At 32.9% G+C, this 24,662-nt stretch overlaps 1 protein-coding gene across 3 annotated transcripts; it reads left to right on the top strand.

Annotated features, from left to right (window-relative positions):
• Positions 1 to 2,647: 2,647 nt before the first annotated feature.
• Positions 2,648 to 24,518, top strand: LOC143225506 (uncharacterized). 3 transcript variants are annotated; one of them, XM_076455078.1, is made up of 5 exons: positions 2,648 to 2,820; positions 4,333 to 4,593; positions 20,755 to 21,024; positions 21,632 to 21,726; positions 22,495 to 24,518. In XM_076455078.1, the coding sequence occupies exons 1-5, from the start codon at positions 2,796 to 2,798 to the stop codon at positions 22,531 to 22,533; spliced, it is 690 nt and encodes a 229-aa protein (XP_076311193.1). In that variant the 5' UTR covers positions 2,648 to 2,795; the 3' UTR covers positions 22,534 to 24,518. The 3 variants fall into 3 exon arrangements, with proteins under 3 accessions (XP_076311193.1, XP_076311190.1, XP_076311192.1); XM_076455075.1 differs by having other exon boundaries at positions 2,661 to 2,820; positions 22,443 to 24,518; XM_076455077.1 differs by having other exon boundaries at positions 2,665 to 2,820; positions 4,340 to 4,593; positions 22,443 to 24,518.
• The last annotated feature ends 144 nt before the right edge of the window (positions 24,519 to 24,662 follow it).

The raw sequence follows: 24,662 nt of genomic DNA, 5'->3' as shown, positions 1-24,662 counted from the left end.
ACCACATACAGTAGATAGACCATTTAAGAAACTTTAAGTTTACTCTATATATTGGGGTTAACAGGTCAATTATTTAAAACTGTTAAGAAACAACAACATTTTTATTCAACTTTTAAACCTATAAATAAAATTAAAGAAATGTTAGGAAATACTAAAGATAAAATAGAATTAGAAGATAAAACTAGGATTTACTGAATAGAATGTGACTGTGGTAGTATTTGTATGATTGAAACTAAACAGAATTTAAAAAACCAATTATATGAACATAAAGGTTACGTGAGAAATAATAAAACAGAAAACTCAGCTATAGCAGAACACATGAAAACAACACATAATTTTCTGAAAAAAAAACAACACAATTTTAACTTAACCCGGTAATATTACATCTTAAATGTCAGAGTATCACGAGAAATAATAAAATTTAAAAAATATGAAGTATTGAACAGAGATGAATGAGCATCAAATCTGCACATTGATATTTATAGTGACGTATTATAAAAGTTGACCAAAGAACTGTATAAATAACACTGCAACGTAAGATTGCATGACATGGGAAAAATATAATATATCGGTCTTGTATGTAACTGAATACGATGTGGGAACGTGTACGTGTGGATGTGCTTTTAAAGTAGCACCTGCTGATGGCTTCAATAATGTTTATTATTTTAATGTGTAAATATGAAACGCCGATTTTTTCAGTTCTAACCATTCATATTTATAACTCAAACTACTGAGTAATATTCATTCAACGTTCTTTTAATAAAGTAAAACTCTGGAAAATTGTTGCTCTAAATCTTAACAAATTAGCTGGTAAAATTTAAGGTTTATAAACATTCATTTAGCCTAACTTCTTTATGCTCGGTTGTATGTAGCCTGTTAAATGTACGAAAAATGTTTAACATGCTCTCACAGCTCCTCAATTACGGGGAAGGGGGAATGAGCCAAAAGAGGGCCCCAAATCAGCCAGAATCGCAACGTAACTATAAAAGCTCAATTACTTTTATACGTGGGGGGGGCATATTTTCCAGTTAGATGGTAGTATATTAACTCGTAATCTGTTTAGTCCAATTTTTAGAATGCAAGAACTTCACGAGCCACACACACAATAACATGTTTATAGTTTCAGGTTAAAATATGTAAGATGCTGTCTAACACGTTCAAGTCCGATATACAGAAACGATCCAATTTTACTGAAATATAAATACTTCTCTCCTTTTTCTTCCAAATGAGATAAAATTTTATAATACCATTTAACATTATGAAGTTTCTGGTGATGTCGTTGAAATGGTATGATGTTCTAAAACTGCGTGTTGACCTAAAATTTGCGAGGTTTTTGCCTCTTCGCATGTATTAGCTAACACTATAAAATTCAAGTATATCTCAATCTTATTGGCATTAAATTTCATTAGATGCATGTTTGTTTTCTTATGGAAAAGCCAAATCGAATTCTCTGCTGTCTTCACTGAGAGGAGTCGAACCGCTGCTATTTGCGTTATAAATCCACATACTTATTGTTCTTCCATCGGGAGGTAAGTGAATATGAAACAACTACACGTAAGTTAACTTGTACAGTAATATGCATTGTCTTAATTCTATTTTTATTTTACTGTTGCAATTTAAAATTCATACTATGCTGCTCTATAATAACAATATTTAATTATCTCTTATATAAATATTTGACATATTTCTCGCTAGAAAGAACTTTTGTAGTATTTTAACTGGATAGCCAGACTTTCTATTGGATACAAAAAAAGACATAAGAATTATAAAGATTTTTTAGACTTCTTGATCGGGTAATGTAAAAACTTTGTTATAAATGTTCGACCTTTCAACATTATTTCGTCATCTCAGCTACAAGTAGTTTCCATAGATAAATGAATTATGTGAGTATGCATATGTAGTATAGAACAAAGAGTATGTATACTGATGTATCTCTGTAAACTACTTGTACCTGAAAATACAAAATCTTGTCGAAAGGTCGAACATTTATAACAAAGTTTTTACATTACCCCATCAAGAAGTCTCAGAAAATTGTATTTCTAAAATATGGGTTTCCCGTTATCAAGCATAAGAACTACGATGAATTCAAAATACTTTTACGGTAAATTCTTAGAAGAATTTGTCAGATATAAAAACAAAGATGTAGGTAACATAAAGATCTGATAGGTCTTAATTGTCCTTCTATTGTCACCACTATAATAAGTACACCAACAATGTATCAAGTGGAATGAGAACAAATGTTCTCATTAAAAAGAAAACCATGCAACACACTCAACACGGAACTTTGACTGATCACACGCAAGCCCTAAAATGCTTGTCTTCCCGCCCCCATGGCAATTGTTCCATATTATACACACAACCCAAGTAACTTTTGTTTGTTGTGTGTGAACATCCTTCCTCAAATTCATTCGAAGTAGATGATTTGACATTCTACATACTCTTTTGGAAACAGTATGATCTAACAAAACACACGGTGGATGACAATTCTCGTTCTTAGAAACACAACAAAAGGTAAAAGCATATTTTAAGGAACCGGAATAAATAGGATTACACGGCAGTTCTCGAACCAAGTATACGCCACTTAATAACTCTAAAGCCAATGCAAGGCTATTTACCTCTAACTGCTTCTGGGTTAGAGAATCAAATAGTCTCGTAAAAGAACGCTCAGTTGCTATGAAAGGACATGACGTAAGGGCGAAGATCAGCGTTAGCGCGGATAAGCCTGTAGTCTTGTGTTTATACGTTTGTCAGCGTGTGTTCGTAAATGGCAGGAGGTTCTGTGATGACAGTATGATATGCAAACTCCTGAGATTACAAAAGGTGGTGATGTTTTGTATTTTATATTGTGTCTGTCATTTAAGATAAAATTAAATTGTGTGTTTCTACCCCGAATGATTATAATGAGTTCGACTTATAACACTACTAAGTTTGTGTAGCGTGTTTTAAGTGAAGGTTTCCTTTTTTGTGCCTGTGGATGAATATGTGTATTCATGTCAAAACACTTGAAGTGAAAGAACACAGAAAAAACGGCTTTCTTTACACTTACATTTATCGTTTAATTGGCCATCATTGTGTAAAACGTATTTTAGAATAGAAATACTCGACTTTATGCGTGTTACTAAACATAATATTTTTGTTTCTTGCAGGTGTAATACATGTATATATGGTTTATGTGTTAAATATTTCTAAATGATGAATATTCCTTCTTGTTCACTGTCTATCAAATTGCATCTGTCTATTAGCGATAGTTCTTATATGTTTACATAGAGAAGCGTTTCTGGTAGCATAAACCTAACAATATGATATGAAATCTACCTAACTATATCAGATTCTCATAGAAAACGCGTAAGAGTTGTGACAATATTTTTTAAATTGCTTTAACAGCTAACTGAATTAAAAGAGGTATTAATACAAACTTATATATAAACTTGATAAACGTTTTTAGTTTATGTCGTATTGTTCTTTACCAGTAGTTTTGATAAGTAGAGTTCCACATAATGCATTCCACGCTCATTTATATTAGTTCCAGCTATTCCACATCAAGATATTTTTGAGGTAGTAAAAAACACAACTTGTGGTTTCCTATAAATGTGTTTTGAAAATAATTTCAAAGATCATTTAATATAAGGATTTAATGTTTTAATTTTTATATATTTTAGTTTGATTGTATTAATCAATATGTTTGCATATGTTGAAACATTGACGTTACCTAGTCATATAAAATTCACGGTCTTTTCAAAACGAAACACTTTGCTCTGACCAATATCCATTCAAATTATAAGTTAAGGCGATTGATGATAATAAAGTATATGTGTGTGTGTGTGTGTATATATATATATATATAATGTGTGTAGTGTGTACGACAATATACTATTTTATCAGTTTCAATATTCAAACCTGTTTATCTGGAAAACTGTTTTTTGTTAAGAGTTTGAATGCATGATAGAAATACTGCTATAAATATTCACTCTGTATAGTTCTTTGTAGTGAGTTTCTGCACGTTTGTACATGACGTCAAATTTATGTAAATCTCTATTTAACCTTTTCCAATGCTTTTAAACATTTTTCTTGGGTTGCGGTAAGTAAATTAGTTCTGAAGTTACTACACATGCTAGTATCGGTAAGTTCTGCTGGAAGTTAAGGTTATTATCTGGTATCAACTAACTGTCACATTTAACAACTTCTTAAGCTTCATAGAAACGTCAGCTTATGTTCCACAGGAGTTACAAGTTATAAATAACTGCGTATCGAATTACCAGCTTATGATTCATATTACAGATATAATCACTCTATTTTTATTTTAATATTAAATTAACATTTTCATTGACTTAGTTAACAGAGTGAACCAACAAACATCGTACTTTAGTATAAAAATCGATCGAGAGAACAAATCTGTGAAGACAAGCCCTTCTGACAGGATGTCTACCATTTGTTCACCTGTGAAGATAAGCCGTACAAACAGGATGTCTACCATTTGTTCACATGGTATACTGCCATTTGTCGCCTTTGCTCTCTCCCTTGTTAGCATCATTTTACAGTTAGTTGCGTTACCGTCTGACTACTGGGCTGTCATTTACCCGCAGAACAATCGAGGTAAGACATATTCCAAAACCTCTATGAAAACTTAAAGAAAAAGAAAGATATCTTTATTAATTATTGTTGAAACCTTTGTATTATTAACCTGTATGTAATCGTGATTGTACAATTTGTAAACATATTAAAGATTGGGTAATGACATTTAGCCTTAATCATTATTATATTATTTAAATTTTCGATACATTATTTGGTCTCATTACACTATCTTAGAGTAAGAAAACTCTCGTGTCATTATTTATTTTTAAATAAAGTATACTCTGTTCCTTTTTAATGTTACTTTCATTATAATTTATTAGAATGCCTAATGTATCTATTATTACTGTTTTTTCTTATAGAGATTACTTGTCATTGTTAACTTAGAATATAAATCTTCTGAGCTCGCCGAACCTTTTGAGTTATTCGCTATAAACCGTAAATGTCATTATCAGTGAATGTACCAAAGTGACGAAACAATACACTTTGACCTTCATAAGTAAAAATAGTATATTTAATTAGTTATATTCATTACTGGTTTGATTTATATTTTCAATCTAAAGTTATTCTTATCGAAATTTAATAATTATTTATTAGCTCCAACTGATAATCACACAAGTATATCATAAATAAAAAATAATAAGTGGCATAATGGTAACAAAATGTTTTTTGCATGATTTCCATCTTTATTCCAAGTGTCGTAAACATTAATGAAATATTTTACTAGTAGCAACCGGTTCAGTTACATGTAACAAAGAGTAAAATTAAGAAGAATTGAAATATTATGTAGAAATGAATGAATGTGTAAATAATATATAAATTAAGATAAAAGCAAGAGGGAATCCTTAATAGTCGTAGCATTCGAAATTATTTTAGCAGGGCAAAGGTGAATTAATCTATAAGACCTTGATCATGGTCAAATATCTCAATCGAAAGGATTTGGTCTCCTGAGTTCAAAACTGTAATTAGATCTAAAATCGGTCAAGAGATAACGGAGTTACGAGTTAAAAGTTTGTACTTGAAAGAAACTAACCTTAGAGCTATTTTATGAATCATTTTGTCGTGGCTATTTAAAGTTATTGACAACTAATATTTGAGAAATTAAGCTCATATTTTAACACTAAAGCCTATTATTTGCAATTCTATGCAAAATTTTAGTTTTCTTAAACCTATCTTTTTTTAAAATTTATAGATTCTGTAAATATTACTTGCCATTATATTGCTAAAATCTGTAGTTCAGTACCCCCCCGCAGTGGACAGATTGCAGATAACCCATTGTGTAGTTTTGTACAACTGAAACAACAACAACCGTTAAAATAACATTTCTGTAGTTTAATTGTCTCTTTGTTATTTAAATATGCTTAAAGACATCGCAAGAAATGTTTTTTTTCATAAGCATTGTTTAATTTTCCCTTGCATGTCCAAATGCCCAGCAGGGCCAGGTGGTTAAGACACTCGACTCATAATCTGAGGGTCGCGGGTTTGAGTCCCCGTCACATCAAACATGCTTGCCTTTTCAGCTGTGTGTATGTTATAATGTTACGATCAATCCCACTTTTCGTTGATGAAAGAGTAGCCCAAGAGTTGGCGGTGGGTGGTGATGACTACCTGCCTACACTCTTAAATTAGGGACGTCTAGTGCAGATAGTCGTCGTGTAGCTTTGCGCGAAATTCCAAAACAAAACAAACAAATAAATACGTGTCCAAAACATTACTACAAATGTTCTGTTACATTTCTAAAGGCCTGGCATGGCCAAGCGCGTAAGGCGTGCGACTCGTAATCCGAGGGTCGCGGGTTCGCGCCCACGTCGCGCTAAACATGCTCGCCCTCCCAGCCGTGGGGGCGTATAATGTGACGGTCAATCCCACTATTCGTTGGTAAAAGAGTAGCCCAAGAGTTGGCGGTGGGTGGTGATGACTAGCTGCCTTCCCTCTAGTCTTACACTGCTAAATTAGGGACGGCTAGCACAGATAGCCCTCGAGTAGCTTTGTGCGAAATTCAAAAACAAAACAAATACATTTCTAAAGTTTAGATTAATACATTCACAAAACTGCTGACTTACTTGAAAAGTACTAGCTGTTAGACCATGAATATGATTTTTATGTGCATACGAAATCATACATAATTAAATATGTGATGTGTAATGAAATTTCTATTGAGAAAACTGAAAGTTTAAGATCACGCGTGAATTATGAAACAAATTTTCAATACGATACTTCGTATAAGACGGAATTCATACGCGAACTTTTTCCATTGTATGTATTTATTTTCATGTATGCACGTCTTCAAGTGGCACTGTAGTAGTCCGCGAACTCGAAATGTTCATCAGAATCTAGGTCATATTCCCAGATCTTATAATTTGCAATAGTAACCTTGAATAGCATGTTTTAATTATGTAAATATATAGTTTGTAAATATTTCCTTAATGGCTGGGTGAGACATTTACTTCAAGGTATTTTAATATTGGCGATGGTAAAAAGTAAGAGAAAGCGACTCTTGAGTTATAAAAGTGTATACAGAACGTACCTGAATTAGCAGTGATTGATTGTTTGTGTTATTAATATAGTTAGTAGAATGCAATATCAGTAATGTGATGTCTCGTTATGAAGCAATTTATTACGAAAACGAATTTCATTCAAAGCCTCTTTATACAGATTTTTGAGAAAAGTACAAAAAATATCCGAACGGAATAGTTCGAAAATGTTAGAAATATATAGTTTCCTGCAAGTCTTATGTCGGAATAAAATCTAATGTTATTAAACTTCTTAATGTAAAAACACAGCTTCCAAAAAACTTTTAGATGTATACATTTTCACAACTATATTTTCACTCAGAGGGAATATGGACACCTTGCCACAAAGTTCATTAGATTATCATGACATTTTTTCCAACAAAAATGAAGAATAAATTTATATAGCTCATGGAGAAAATACCCCCGAGCATTGGTGTAGTTCCAAAATCTTATTGTGCAGGAACTTTGCCAAAATTAGTCAGATGTGTAACGTAACCATAAGGATAAATATCTCAAAGTCTAGGTTTAATTTTGTTAGCCTCTTTTATATAAATAAAATATATTCAACACTGTTTATTTGAGACTACTTATATTAAAGCCAAATTAAATACCCTTACAGTAAAGAAAAAATACAATTTAACTTTCTTTAAATTAAAAATGAAAGTGAATTAATAACTGTTTACTAAATAAAATCTTTAACATTAAAACAAATGATAAAGTTGTGTATATTGATTTACTATCTTTTTAACGCACTTGGGCCAGGTGGGTTAAGGCGTTCGACTCGTAACCCGAGGATCGCGGGTTCGAATCCCGGTCGCACCAAACATGCTCGCCCTTTCAGCCGTGGAGGCGTTATAAAGTGACGGTCAATCCCACTATTCGTTAGTAAAAAAAGTATCCCAAGACTTGGCGGTGGGTGGTAATGACTGATTGCCTTCCCTCTAGTCTTACACTGCTAAAATAGGGACGGCTAGCGCAGATAGCCCTCGAGTAGCTTAGCGTGTAATTTAAACAAAAGAAAACAATTTAATGCATTTTAATAAGGCCCGGCATGGCCAAGCGTGTTAAGGCGTGCGACTTGTAATCTGAGGGTCGCGGGTTCGTATCCCCGTCGCGCTAAACATGCTCGCCCTTTCAGCCGTGGGGGCATTATAATGTTACGGTCAATCCCACTATTCGTTGGTAAAAGAGTAGCCCAAAAGTTGGCGGTGGGTGGTGATGACTAGCTGCCTTCCCTCTAGTCTTACACTGCTAAATTAGGGACGGCTAGCACAGATAGCCCTCGAGTAGCTTTGTGCGAAATTCAAAAACAAACAAACAAGCATTTTAATATTAATAATCTTGATTTTTATAATACCTTGCACACATCCTATCCTGTAAATACGAATAGCTAAAAACAAAAACGATTAGTGGTTAGTTGCTTGGTTATAAAAGACACTTAATTTCAAATGTAAATTTAATAACTTTTTAGTTATTTTTAGTTTTTGGGGTGCCCTGCTCCTGAGCTGACATCTTTCCGACTACCAGCTGTCAAGATAGTTTTAAAAAATATTTTATATTTTAAGGGGTCCTATCTTATATGATTCATATTACTTATTTTTCCTCTTTTTCAAGTTTTTATTAATCAATAAATTGCATTTAGATAGCAAAGGTGAATTGAGGCTCGTGGGGCAAAATGCACTTTATTGTGATAGTTTATACATTCAAGTTTTAAGACAGCTGCAGCTTGTTAAGTTGAAGAAGTACAGTTATACTTATCAATTAGATTTCCTCCATTTTCGTTGTAAAAAATAAGTATTTAGAATTTATTTTCTTATAAGCTACATTTAACATCAGAATCAGTTGTGTTTAATGTAAAGCCTCGAACGAGTGAAATCAAGTTATTTGGTATCTGTGTGTTTTTTGTGGTTAAACTTTAGCCAATCAACAGAAGAAAAACTGTCTACTGCTAGTAAAACGGTAAGTCTATGGATTTACAACGCTAACATTAGGGGTTCGATTCCTGTCGGTGGACTCAGCAGATAATACGATGTAGCTTTGCTATAAAAACACACACACAAGAGAAAATATTCGTTTTATTACTAATAATAAGCTATTCACACACTGAAAATCGCCAACTTAGTATAGTAGCTTCTAACTATGTCAAGACATTGAATAGATTTTAAGATCTCACATGGCTACACATCTACTGTATATTTATTTACTTTTGTGTGTTTGTGTGTGCGTGGGGGATTGCTGGAATTGCTTTTACTTTCTAAAAACAAGATCATGTGATGGACGGAGCCCACATACCCATACAAACACGGTTGCATGAGTTGGTTGTATTTTGTCATTTCTATTTCTGTTCTGAATTGTTAAATCACCAAACTTAGCACATGTAATGGCCTTCATTCCATGTAGCCTGACTTTTCTTGGATCAAGATCATGATTGTCGCTCGAGTGGTACATCGTTTTACAAATTGTACTGGTGCAGCACACCTTGAAAAGAAATGTGTCGTTACTGAGACTTCATTTCAGTGTGCAGTAAATACATCCTTGGTATTAATTACAGCTTTGGCTTGTTTAGCACTTTCTGTTTTGTTTTGTTTTTGACTAACAGTTACTTACGTCTTAGAACAACAAGATTTAAGTTGTATCTTTGGAGGAAAAATTGTCTCCATTCTCCACTCCAAAAGTGGTCAACATTATATTATATATATGTGTGTGTTATACTTTATCAGCCACTTTGAAAGTTTTATTTACATTTTTACTTACACATAAAATTTCTTCTCTAAAAAAATTGTAATTTTGTTTTAATTAGATTTACTTAAGCACACTCTCTACCAATGTTATTGAACTAGCACTTACAATAAGATAATGGCTATACGATATGTAAGTCTAATTACATATTAAAATGTAATTTTAATTCTTACTTTGTTACTAGACACAAACTAATAACTCAGCGTCAAGTCTCGGAGTTTTGATGCTAAAAAATTGTTTCTTAAATGGTGTTACTGAGCTGTTCAAACCAGGTTCTAAACCAGTTTACCTCAAGTCATTGTACTCGATACGATATTCGGTGTGGCATAGTAATTTGTCACGATGAACCATGAATTATTTTTCCCATTATAGTTCCATTACTGAAGTCAACGTAATAGCTTGGGCGCGATATCACAACCATGTATACCTTCTTAGCTACCTGTCTGTGATATGCAGCAGTGTAGATTGGCTTAGCATGACCTGGTGACTAGGACACTCGACTCACAATTTGCAGGTCGTGGGTTTGAATCCCCGTCACTGAAAAATTCCGCCCATTGAACCATTCAGACGCTAAGATGTGACTGCCAATCTAACTATTCGTCAGTAAACAAATAGCCCCATAGTTAGAAGAGGGTGATGTCTTCTGGCTAGTCTATTACTGCTGAGTTAGTGATAGCTAGTGTAGAAAGACATCGGAGTAGCTTTGTCCGAAATTATAAAAAACAACAACAGCAAACAAACATCAGCATGGAACTTTTGTGCACAGTACGTATTCTTATCATATTTTGAATTTATATCATATTTTGAATCTTCACTTTACAACAAATTTAAACTTTTTAGGTACAAAAGAATGACAAATTTTGGGCTTCTTGGTCAGTAATGTACTTTCGACTTAGAATATCCCATGTTCTTATATACGTGGGGCTGTTGTTTTATCTGACGTTATAAGTCAAGTCTTAAAATTACTGTAATACGTACATTTAAGAGTCGAATTATTTCCTATTTTTGAAAATGTATAAATTTTTCAGTACTGTGACTGTTTGGTATGGACACTTGATTTATTCCCGAGTGATAAGTTTACGGATTCACAACGCTAAAATATTGAGTTTGATTCCCTGTGGGAGATGAAAGATAGATAACTTGTTGTATGGAGCTTTGCTCTTAAACAAAAACTCTTATGATTTAGTGTTTAGAGATATTTCTGTCTATGTGGAGTAAGACTGCGCTAAATCCATTATCAGCCATTTTTCTCTCCACCTGAAAGGCCCAGCATGGCTCACTGGTTCGAATCTCGTCACACAAAACATGCCCGTCCTTTCATCCGTGGAAGGAATATAATGTTACTCTCCATCCCACTATTCGTTGGTGAAAGAGTAGCCCAAGAGTTGGCGGTGGGTGGTGGTAACTAGCTGCCTTTCCTCTAGTATTACACTGCAAAATTAGGGACGATTAGTGCAAAAAGTCTTCGTGTAGTGAAATTCAGAAAAACAAATGAACAAACCTTATACCTGATATCCTCGGACCCTACATTGCGTGAGCATTCTACAGTGAATCCACGACGGTATTTTAAGATTAAATTTTCGTAGGGTAGTTAAAAATAAAACGATATGATGTACCGTAAAATTAAAGAGGTAGTTTATTTCAAAATTTCAAGAAATTTAATACATGTTTTTGTCAGTCGTTATTTTTTACAACGTAGGTTCTGCTTCCGCAGACAGACCGACCTAAGATTGGGGTCCACGATATCTTTTTGGCTGTTTTATTGGAGTCTTTCTTTTCCAGAGCACTTTATTGTTTTTTCCGCGCAGAATGTGGAAGAAAAAAAGTATGATGAAATTCGGCAATAACCTCGGCACTTGAAATTCTGCTAGACAAGGTTACAATAAATTAATCTGTGAGACCTTTCCTTCCTTTTTTATAAGCTATATTTTTGTGCGCCTGCAATATCAAGCGTGGGGCACTTCTATACTTGATTCGATCTTTATCAATTTATTTTCAAACTAAAACTGTTTTAGCAGGATTAGAATAAATTAATATATGATATCTTGGCTGTGGTGAAATAAATCATTCGAAATAGTTTTACCTACTGAGTCCAAAACTGTAATGAGACCTCAAATCGTTAGAGAGATTAGGGAGCTATGAACTACAATTTTATATTTGAAAAACTCAAAGTCGTTCCATAAGCCACAATGTCGCGGTTAAAAAAAAAATGAAAATCACTACACTAATATCCAGACTCAACACCGGACCAAGTCAAATACACTGTCTAAGCTCAACATGAGAGAAGATTTTTCCATATTCCTTAGAAATTCAATCTAAAGATGTAGAATTCTCGATTATTGCCAAATACAGCTATACTCTTGTGCAAATTAATTGAAACAAGACGGAAAATTACGATTTTTTCAATTTTTTGCATTTTATTTCTGAGAATCCAAATATTACTCACAAATTAATACATGATATGACCACCTTTATTTTTCAAAAGATCATTAATCCGCTTTGGCATCGAGTCCACGAGTTGACTGCAATCTTTAATTTTTGGATCGCGGTACCACACCTCAATTATGGCCTAAATTAGCTTATTTTTCGTAGTACAGTCTTTTTTCGGAAGTCTTTCTTTACAAATCGCCCAAAGATTTTCAATAGGATTTAAGTCCGGAGAGTTTCCAAGCCAGTCCAGCACCTTTATTCGCATTGTAGTCATAAAATTCTTCACAAGTTTCAATGTGTGGCACGGATCCAGATCTTGCTGAAAAATGCCAGATCCATATGGAAATCTTTATTTCAATTTTTGAACGACTCTTCTCTACAAAACTTCGATGTACTGTGGTCCTCGCATTATACCTTCTACGATATGTAAGCCTCCGATGCCATAGTAGCTGAAAAAGCCCAAACATCTTCTTCAAGGGACGTTTTACGAACTGATTGATGTGAGATTCTCAAAGTTTCTGACCTGGAGATCTGCGAACATGCAGACTTCTCTGACCCTGTACGAAGAAATGAGTCTCGTCACTGAATAACACCTTCCTCCATTGTTCTTGAGTTTCAGACCCCATTGATACCGTTTTTTCTTCATTGAGTTGTTAAAAATTTGTTTTGTGACTGGTCTCCTTACCCTTCTAACGCAATTTCGAGTGACGTAATATACCTCAAAATTTCGGCATATATCCCAAAAATAGATCGACCGTACTGCAAAACACAGCTAGTGGCGCCGTCTGTGTGAAAAAATGACTATTAAAGGAAATCAGCGGGTCCAGCGAGCATACACCGGCCGCCATGCTGAAAATATTGTAAAATGACCATTTGTTTCAATTAATTTGCACAAGGGTGTAAAATGATCAGTGACTAATTTGATTTTGATTGAGATGAAATAAATACAGAAAGCTTAAAATTCAACCCTTAAGAAGTAAAACCATCAAACACGAAGAAGCTTAAAACAATACATTGTACACGTAAACGATGAAATCAAGGAAAAACTTCACCAGTGTTTATAGAAACGCATTTCCAAAGACTGATTCTTAAATATCAAAAAATAAGCTATAACAAACTATTTATTGAGGTTGCGTGATTAAATGATCTTGCTTTTTAATACAGGTATTAGCGCTTGTTTACTAGAATTAATAAACAATGAGAACTCGTTTGGTATTACACAAACAATTATCTTCTCTTTTCTTAAAGATATCACGTATAAGTAAATGAGAATCGAGTAATAATAATAAATATTTATGTTTGTTAATTAAAGGCAATTAAGTTTTAGACAGTTTTATAGATATTTTGAAACAAATACGAAGCTATGGTTTCAGAAGTAAGTCTGAAGGCTTATAAAGCTAAAAATCGGGTTTCAATGTCTGCGATAAGCAGCAAACAGATAACCCACTGTGTAGCTTTGTGTTTAACCACAAACAAACAATTTAAATCAACCATGAACACTAATAAGATGTAAGTATTCAGCTTATATTTTATTTACTATAATTCTGGAAAATAGGAAAACTAACCTTTCTTTAAAGAGAAATACCCAAAAATCACTATGGTATACGAGGTGGACACCGTCTCACCTAGCCACTCGTAACATCACTTATCAGATATACAGGTTAAAACCCTTTGAAATTCGCTACAAATCACAAGCCTAAACGAAACTTTTAATAAAGTATACTGTATTTTAACACGTTATGAGACGATTGAGATAATACCACAATGCTACTAGCTTCCAGTAAAAACCTTGACACCTCACGACGCCCCCAGATTATAATTTTGACATCTCATATCTAATTTGAAGAGCCTCAGCTACTGTTGCTACTTATGATTTTCATATTTGATTACATTTAACATGTTTTATGTTGCACATTTATAACTATGACTCTTGATTTGGTCACACTGTTCCTTTGCTTTCAATTGTAGTTAGAACTCTTACATGAGTTTTTTATAAAGCTTATGATGTCCAGTTAAGACTTTCATACTTAATGACATTACATCTCTAACTTTGGGGACTTATTAAGGCTTTGGCAGTCGATGAGATTACACATAAATAAAACTATTTTTAATTAAATTTATTACTCTTGATTTTAAAAATTGAAACGTCTTGAATGCAATTAAGAAAACAATTGTAAACGTACAACGTTTCGTTTCAACAAGCTTATCTCATCATCAGGTGCAAGTAGTTTACATAGATACAGAAATATATATACAGCATGGAACGAATAGGTGGCATTACCGGACATTACTTTGCGGCTTAGTAAAGATTTCTCGGTCAGTTTACAGCAGGGGTATTTTATTTTGTGTTTATTGATGTTTGGTTCTTTATTAAAGATTACAGTGTTTTGCATAAATACCCAGGAACTTTATGTTTCTTCCAACTGTTGATTATATTTGAACAGTTCTGTTGTTATTTGGTGTATTAGTGTCAATTTTTTAGTTAGTTGGGTTTTTCTTCTGATAGTTGTTTAGAAACTTATAGATAATAGCTGGTAAAAGTTTGTTGGTGCGAATGAAGGAATGTTTTATGTAGTTTAGTTTTTCATCTATGTAGTTAATTGACCAAAGTCTTAAAGCTGTGTTTATGAGTTGTTGTTTTTTAATATGTTGATTTTTGTTTTGATTCATGAGCGAAATTTCAGGGGCTGTAGTGAGGTTTTTTTTTGGGGAAATTTTGGTTTTGAACTGTGTGTCAGATTTAATAATATCGATATTAAGATAAAATAATGAATTGTTATTTTCATGTTCAATGGTGAATTTAAATTTAGGGTAAATAGAATTTATGTTTTTTTAGGTAGCGTGTATGTGTTCAATAGATTTTGGTTTGTATGTAATTAATCACAAAGCTACACCATGGACTATCTGTGCTTGCCTACCAGTGGTATCGAAACCCAGTTTCTCACGGTGTGAGCCCGCAGATACCGCTGTGCTAATAGGAGGTGTGTTTTCGTCGTGAATTTTAAGAGAAAACAAAATGTGTATTGGGGTTATGATTTAAAGAATCTGGGATAGTTGAGGTAAAGTTCAAGTGCAATATTACAAGTTTCCTTGACAGGAGCTTTAGTGAAAAATGTTTGTTTGTTTCAAATTTCCTGCATAGCGGTACAAGTGCTATATGCGCTAGCCGTCCCTACTGAAATGAGTTAATGCCAGCAGTATTATAAGAGCTTAAAAGAGGAACAAATGCTTTCTTGAAGAATAATGTGTGGGTTTAACTTTTTTAAAAGGCCGAAAGGGAAAACATATTTTGTGTGACGGAGATTCAAACCCCTAAACCTCATATTACGAGTTTATCCCCCTAACCACCTGACTATACCAGACCCGGTGAAAATTGACACAACGTCAAAGCCAACCGTTAAAGCTTATGGTTTCGTTCGTTTAATGTGTTTGTCAAGTTAAAAACACTTTTAAAAATTTTTCAAGAAGTTATGTAAGGAATGAGGGACCAGGCTATGTACTTACCAATATTATACTATAGCTAAATAAGTCTTTAAGTGGATAGCATAGGTCGTATGGGGCCGTCCTGATTGCTTGATTTGGGAATGCAATAGAGTTGTTATGTGCGTGAGCTAGTTTTCCTTGTATAAAAATAAGGGTCTTTAGTAACCAAGTTTCCTTTCCTCATTGGTGATAAGGTTTTTCTGTTTTTCATGTGTGTTTCTTGGGTTGTTTGGGATGGGTTTAAATTTCTATAGTCGGAAAGTTATTCATTTCTTCGATGTATTCTATGTTGTTCATGACTACAGTAATGTTGACGTTGTTAGTTATTAGGATTTTAATGTTGGTACTTTTTTCAGATTGCAGATGCATTTTATTGTGAGATTAGTCTTTAGTTTACAGGTTTAGTTAAGTACATGAATGGTCTTGTTAGAGTTCTTTGAAAAACAGTGTTTAAGACAGAGTTTTTGGGAACTTCGGGAAACTACATTTTATTATAGTTATCTATCATAAAAGTCTGGTTGTCGGAGTTCTAGATGCCCTTTACGTAGCGAATTACTAGTCTTTACCAATTCAAATCGTTTCCAAACCTACATTTTCTAACAAATGAGTTTCTCTTCATCAAATTTACTTTTGACTTGTTTGGATATTCAACAAAATTAAAAATGTTAAAACAAATCTTTCTAAGTAATACAAAGGTGCATCAGTGAGGCTCATAGTAACACCGTAATTGAATGTGCATACATTATAGAGAGATAACAATATCCAGGAGTCTGCCTACTAAATTTAGTCCTGTTATCTTCAGACTTTTGGAATAGATAACTCATAAACCTGTAAGTTAAACCTGCAGAAGTTCCAGAGAGGTGAAAGTAATATGAGGAGAATTTACTTACAAAAGTTATTGATATCTCTCATCATTGTCATGGTAACGTGAAATATCTCTGTTCCTAAACGAAATCGAAAAAAAAGTAGAATAGCTAGAGAAGGGAAAAGCTTCTCATTACGATAGCTTACCCGCAGAGCTTATATGGTACAGCGAGATCACGTCAGTACAAGTACTAAATAATCTTTGCATTAAGTCCTGCAGCCTCTGCGACTGGACTGATGAATGAAAGTAATAAGAGCATGTAGTTTCAGATAGTGTACAAATACCGTAAGACCGATCTTATGTCATGTGAAAAGGTGTTTCTCTTCACTCTTGTGAACCACTCAAAACAGAAGACAGAGAAAACTTTCTGATAAACAGTCATCTTTCAAAAAAAAGGAACAGTTGATATTATGGGAAACTATAGCTATGGATCAACAAGATTTCATATTCTTCATTGACTACAGTAAAACTTTCGACATCATCAGTTAAGTTCAAATTTTTGAGATAGTTATAGAAAAGGGATTTTCAAAATACACCATTGCCCTTATACAATATCTGTATGCAATGTAGACTACCATATTATTCTGGAAGAAAATCACTGGCAAATCCCAGTATACCAACGCGCAAGAGATCACCGAGCTAGCTCATCACAACCAGAGTCAATGATGTGGAAATAATTAGACCTCTAAAATAAAGTGTAACAAATACAAAGCTAATGATACTCGATAATGTATCAGCACATGCAACTAGTATCACTAAATATGCACAAGTTAAAAGTGAAGGATACTATTCGGAAGATATTTGTACATGCATCGGAATAACATAAAAAAACATGAAAAAGAAAAAAAGTTGTTAAGAGACCTGTACGTGGTACCAAAATTTATGAAATTTGGTCCTGGTAGTTTGTACATATGGGTATGTTGAAGCAGTTTCAAACATGGCCCTCCTGCAATCCTGATGGAGGCCAGGAACATAAAACTCGATGAAAGATTCTGGTTCACTAACCTTGAAAACTTACTTGTAGATCATCATCATGCCTGATTGATCTTCTGGAGGCATTTTAGTCTCTTTCTGGTAGGGAGCTATGTCATATAGATAACGAAACACGCGAGTCATCTCGAGTCTACTTCTCAAGTTAAGTTTTGCTGATCTCCAGAGCTGTGAGAAGAGATATTTAGGTATACATACCAAGTCACAAGCTGAATTAATATATGATATTTGGTGAAGTATAATTATATATTTAAACTTTTCTTGCGTACTACGAGTTAAAAAAGCCTGAAACTGAGTTAAATGATAATTTAAATTTAGAAGTTAATTAAATGTCAGTATGTATCAAGTTTATAATGTTTGGCAACAAAATTGATACATACAGTTTTCTTTCTTAAAACAAATATATTTTAATGTGCAAACAGTAATACAGTTCATAATAATGGTTATTACAAATAATGATTCATATACAAAAGTTTTACGAACTTATAAATAATACTGAGCCTTCTATCTAATCCAGAACTTCCTTTATATCTTATCAAGGATTTAAGATGAGTAAATTAATTTCGAGTTGATATCGCACTATTCACTTACCAAAGAGATAGCTAGCTCTTCGCTGATCAAACGCTGATTACAAGTCGAGCTTTTCACCGATGAAAGTATGTAAAGTTTTCTTAAAATTATTAATGTTCGATATGAATCCGCTGAAATTCAACGGTTTGTAATGTTTGAAATCTATAAACATTCCTGGTTAGTATCTGAAACTCCAGATTAATAACAGTTATAGCTTCCGAGGTTTATAGTATACCAACTGTATCAAACTAGTAATATATTGTATTGGATAATTTTGTATAAGTGTGAAGCGAGTTTCTAGAAATTTCAACTTGCAGAACGATACTCATGATCGCTAGCATTTACATACACACAATAGTACATTGTTAATTGTTACATGCGATATTTTCTACAACTTTAGTAAATAGGAATTTTGCAATACAGATATAACAATATAAATGTTGTACATTTTTAAATACAAGCTAAACTTAAATGTCGATATTAAAATTAGTATATAATAGTAAATTCGTTACACACTGAAGTCATGTATGTATCGCTGCCACATAATTACTACTTTTAAGTCCTCCATTCAACAAATCTCATTTATGGCCTTGGCACTTGATAATGTCAGATACGTTTTTCACCTGTCAGCTATTGTAATGACACTTAATAAGGCCATATCAATATCATAATTCCTCCAGTGATATCTTCCACCTTAAAAGACGTCATATTTGCATGTTACAACCTTTATTTATAGTTTTGATATATATTAGCACCTATAATTTAAATAACAGAAATACAAGTACGATCTTTTCTATTTAAAATGAGTGTGTGTGTGTGTGTTTTCTTATAACAAAGCCATATCTGGCTATCTGCTGAGTCCACCAATTTAATATGAAAAATAGTACCAGTGTTAACTTTTACCCCTTATCCCTTTCTGCAGGTCCGGCATAACCAGGTTGTTAAGATACTTGACTTGTAATCTGAGGGTCACGGGTTCGAATCTCCTTCGTACCAAACAGGCTTGCCCTTTCAACTGTCGTGGTATTACAATATGACGGTCAAGCACACTATTCTTTGATAAAAGAGTAACCTAAGATTTGGCGGTAGTAGTGATGACTAGCTGCCTTCCCTTTAGTCTTACACTGTTAAATTAGGGATGGCTAGCGCAGGTAACCCTAGTGTAGCTTTGCGCGAAATTCAAACCAAACTTCTCTACAGTAGATACAAAATACCTTCACCAAATTATTTAAATTGATTTCCAGATACAAATACATCTTATAAACTCAGAGACACAATAAATACTCTTTTCACAACGTATTACACTGTAAAGGAAATTCCTTTTACTGTAGTTTAGTACCTTTCGGTCCCTCAGACAAATTATTTATTCGTGTACGTAACATACAAATATCCTTTCGTCAAATAATAGATTCACTGTGGGTATATCAGAATCGTAACGTAAATGATAGATTGTAACTGTCCTCTTTCTCACGGCCACTGAGAAATTGGCTACTAAACTATTTTGCAACTAAATTAACAGTTAACATTAAAGTTGTTTCCAATCGTCTTTTATCAAACAATGACAGCGTAGACTACAATCTTTGAATATGATTTATTGTGGCAAAAAAAATTGATATAATTAATAAAAAAAACTTAAAATTAAAGATATTAAGACTGAGCATATTATAATATGTTACCTAAAATAGAATATGTCAAAATAACAGCTGAGACAAGAGTCAAAGTAAACTATCCTATGTATTTCGACAGAATGTGCTATTTTTAGGTTTTTGTTTTGTTTTTGTTTGCGTGTCATCTGTATAGGAAAGATTGTGACATTAGAACAGAATGGAACTGGTGAGAAGACTGCTGACTTTTCAGCTCATTATTTTTATCCTACAGTTTTGCACTTTTTTAAATACAGTGTTTGCATTTGTTACTAGATGGTAGTGGTATAAGATGTGTGAAAGTTCGAAGAATATTGTTTTATTTTATTTTTATCTTTATTAACAATTTAAATCAAATTTAAGCTTGCAAACCCCAGATGTAAGTCTTGGAATATCTGGTGTTTAAAATACGCGTCTGGCGTGATACTTTATTTTATTATAAACGCATAAATATTATGTCTTCAGTGAATATCATTAAATACGTATATTTATGTATATTTATATTGTGCTATGTTTCCATAGGTACATTTTATGGTAGAGAAAGGTAATATCTCACATTTTCATTCCTACAAAGAATAGATATTGTTGCAGTATTGTATGGAATCGAAGTAACATACCTACTTATGAATTCATCAACTGAAAAACCAGAATGTCAGGACGATAAAATAGTTCCTGAATTCAAGCAACAGGACAAAGTGGCGACACTGGATTTTATTATTTACACTGAGATACGCATTTGTAACCATCAGCCAATTCGTTTATTTGTCTGTCTTTTTATCTGTTATATTTTGAAGATGTTTGGCATGCTGAATTGGAATCCACAAGTAAAAAAGAAGAAAAAATATCCATCAAATTTTGTAATAGTGTTAGTAAAGCACATGCTTTTAAAACAACCACATAAACGAAGATTCTAAGTAACTACTGTTTATTCGTGCGAACGTTTTATCTACAGAACATCAGATTCAGAAAGGAAATTACGGGTTATGGACAAAGTATATAAGAAGTTTTCCACATTCATCAGAACAAAAGACATCAGCTGATTTTCCTCTTCCGCCACATAGCGTCGCTGCAGGAGTTATGGCAATCGTCCACTTACTTATGCAGTTAGCATTTCTTCCCGCTGCAGTCACTCACTGTGTGCAGGTTGTTAAGGGCAACCAGGGGCTAGTTCTGAACGCCAAGATACTTAATGTAGTGAAAGTGGTTCTGTCAATCTTAACAAGTAAGTCGTATGTTTTGGTAGCAGCAATTAGATGTCCGGATGTGTGTTTAATTAAGCTAGTACATTTGATTTTTATTCTATAAAGGAATAAAACGTAATAAGGTTTTTGTGTTTTTTAAATTTTGTTTCTAGCCAGTTGAAAAATAACTTGTAAACTTAAAGTACTGTGAAGTATAAAAAATACTTTTTGTTTTCCATTCTGTAGTATGATATCGCTTTATCTCATTATTTGTCCGTCGAGAATCAAATGTAGATTTTGGATTAGTAATATGTATTTGATTTCATACTGGAAACAATAATAAGTAACAGTTATTCAGTTTTGTACCTACGTAAATATAGTTCCTCAGGTACACTTTTAGTACTGTTGAAGGAGAAAAATCATATTTTTCATTTCCATTATTTGAGAATAAGAATAAACTTTTGTTTCTGGTTTGATATTTATTGAATCAACACAATTGTGTCGCTGTATTTTGGTGTTGTGTACCGTCGACAAACATCATTTTTTATATATGAGATTATAAAACGTATGAATAAACTTTTCTATTTACTAGAAGATCATACGTGAGTGAATAATATTATTAATAAAACTATCGTTATTACTTTATAGTTTTATCCAGTTTGCTTGTTATCGTCTTTATAACAGTAGAGGAGAATCAGTCTTTTGAAACCAAGGTGTATAAAGGACCAGCATTTTGGGTGCAGGTAGGTAGGATTTACTAATATTAATTATTTCTTTACTACATTATTAAAACTTACCAGTCTTTCCCGTCAACTGCCCAGAATTCATAATGCCACTTGAACTTTCGTTCAGATTACTAACTGAATTCAACCCTATCACGTTACAGTGATGACTTTTAATTCTATGTTTTATATTGAAATATTTATGTATTACTAGCCACAAGTCAGCTTAACACCTCGTGCTTGAAAATGTGCATTATTTTCAATGTGAGAAACGTTATTTGATAGTTAAGTGAAGCATGTGAGGGTTATTTCTGAAACGTTTGATTATTGGCTTGGGCATTTATACGTGATACACGAATCTTCTCTTGCTAACGTTATCAGTTTCTTAATAATGTTTCTGACTCCTCTTGATTTTTATAAAAAAATACAGCAAAGACATTTTAGCGCAAAAACCATTAGTAGTGATATTTATGTAGTGTGTAGTGCATGATATCTATATAAGTAGATTTCATGGTATTCATTGCTATAGTAGATAAACAAACTGGAACAGTGTTGTGTCAAATTAGAATTAATCTCAAAAAACAAAAAAATGTTAAGACAGTTAAAGAGCTTTTTAATTCAACCACACACGTCACGATGATGACTTTAGATTCTACGTTTTACAATGAAATATTTTGCATTTGTAACCACAAGTCAAGTCGTTTGTTTGTTGATTATTTATTATCTTTTTTTGTAAGAATGCGGTGGTTTCAACCAACGTTGTACTTTCGTTTGTATGTTCACTTGAAGATGTTCTACATGCAGAATTGGGAGCTTCAAAGAAAATAGAGAAATGTCCATCACAGACTGCGGTAACAGAACAGTATTCCAATCCTTCCTATACACCATGAATGTGAATACGTACGAATGAATACACAAGTCCATAATTATTCTACATAGACCCATTTGAGATCTTTCTATAGCAAGATAACAAAAGAGTTATCACCATTGGCTAATAGTAAAAGTGAAAACCTTTGTGAGCTATATCACGTAATAACAAAATTGAGTGTAAATTATTTATTACTGTTAGTTGAAACTAAGCTACGGTTGCATTTGTTGTTAGTTAATTGAATAAGCATCTGATGCAGATAAAGAAAACCATCTTATACCTGTCAGTTTCTATCTCATCGAGAAAGTATGGTACAGTCAGTTTAATATCTTAATACCTAAAAAAATATGTGTACACAATTTTTACTTTCTGGTGAATATTTAACGAATACCTTGTTCAAGTCAAGCGTCAAAAAAAAAAAAAGCTGAATCCAGACATAAAGAAAAAATCAGTAAACTGACTTATAAAACTTCCAGCTATTCACCAGACATAATTGTGTTCGTTTTTTGAGCTATTCTCTAAGTGTCAATTATCAAACAATCAAACATAAGATGTGTAGTATTACCTGAATAAGTAGAATGGTAGACTTCAAAAATGTCACTCCGTAGCTAACACATTTTAAACTTCCATACTTTATTAAATATCCATGTACAAAATATCGCTGAAATGGTATATATATATATATATATATTTATATTAAAAGTGTTTAGAGATATACATAAATTATATATATATATATATATATTATTAAAGAGCATTTATATATCTGTTTATTTGTGTGTATATATATATATATACGTACACACATACTTTCATCACTATCTATTTTTTTTAACTCTTTAAATTCTTTTAAGATTTGAGTATATATCTATTTTTCATATACAAATTAATTCAGAGTTTTAAGTCATATTTATGGTAACAGTAATTTTGGAATATTTTTTTTATTTATAGATTTATTGATAACTTTTTCTTTTGTTTTTCATTTCGTCCAGTCAGCTGAAGGATGTTTAACAAACATACTGTATAATTGTTGATGCAGTTCTAGTATGAAACAAACTTCGAGTTAACTTCAGATGTAATAATTATCAAAAAGAAGTTAATGTTGACCTGACATAGCCTGATAGTTAGGGCACTCGAATCGCAATCTGTGGGTAGTGGAATCAAAACCCTTCGCCGAACATGCCCTTTACAAAGAGTAGCCAACAAATTAGCGATGGATGGTTTGGAGCATTTGCATTCTTTCTCTAGCTATCGCTTCCAAATTAGGGACAGGTAGCCCTCGAATAGCTCTTGTGCGAAATCCAACAAAACAGCTTTTAGACTCATCGAAGGTATGATAAGTAAATAAATAAGATGGCTTTTGCAACAATAATTTATATGATTGAGAAAAGTCCTAAAAAGAAATATGTTTATGTTAAGCGTTCTTACATATTCTCTCCAGAATCTTCTATTTGGTATTTTTAAAAACGCCACGTTACCGGCACATAAGCTAAGCGATCGACAGCTCAAACGTAGTCATCTTTAATTTATAACAAACAGGTAAAAGAAAAACCAACAAGTCAAGTGCACTTTTCCGGCTACTTTTAACTGAATAATGATATTTATTGTCACAGTTATAATCTCCCTACAGTTGAAAACCCAGTTCAATAGCATATCGTGGCTAGATCTAGGATTTTTCAGATCCTCACCTTGGCACTCTAGTTACGAGGCCACGCCCAGCCCTCCGAAAGTCAAAATAGTGTTATATATACAAGTGTATTCTCTACCAAGAAAATATTACACTGTTATTATTGAAAAATGTACCTCTAATTTCATGTACATTTAAGGAACCCGTAATTTCCTCTAAGGTATAGTATTATTAATATTTGACTTACATGAGGTTGGTGATTTTACTTTTAAGCTGTGATTTTGTAAAATGCCAAATAAATTTCAGCTGTTAAAAATACACTCGTGAACATTTTCAAATATATTTTTGTCGTAGTTTTTAGGATGTGGTTATTGTTATACTTTAAATATGAGCAAACTATTTTTAAAGAAACTCTAGTCTTGGCTGAATTTGTCTAGTTATATATTTTCTTGTTTATATTTA

Source organism: Tachypleus tridentatus, chromosome 9 (genome assembly GCF_004210375.1).
Source record: "Tachypleus tridentatus isolate NWPU-2018 chromosome 9, ASM421037v1, whole genome shotgun sequence".
Lineage (NCBI taxonomy): Eukaryota > Metazoa > Arthropoda > Merostomata > Xiphosura > Limulidae > Tachypleus > Tachypleus tridentatus.
This window is presented reverse-complemented; position numbering and strand designations above follow the sequence as displayed.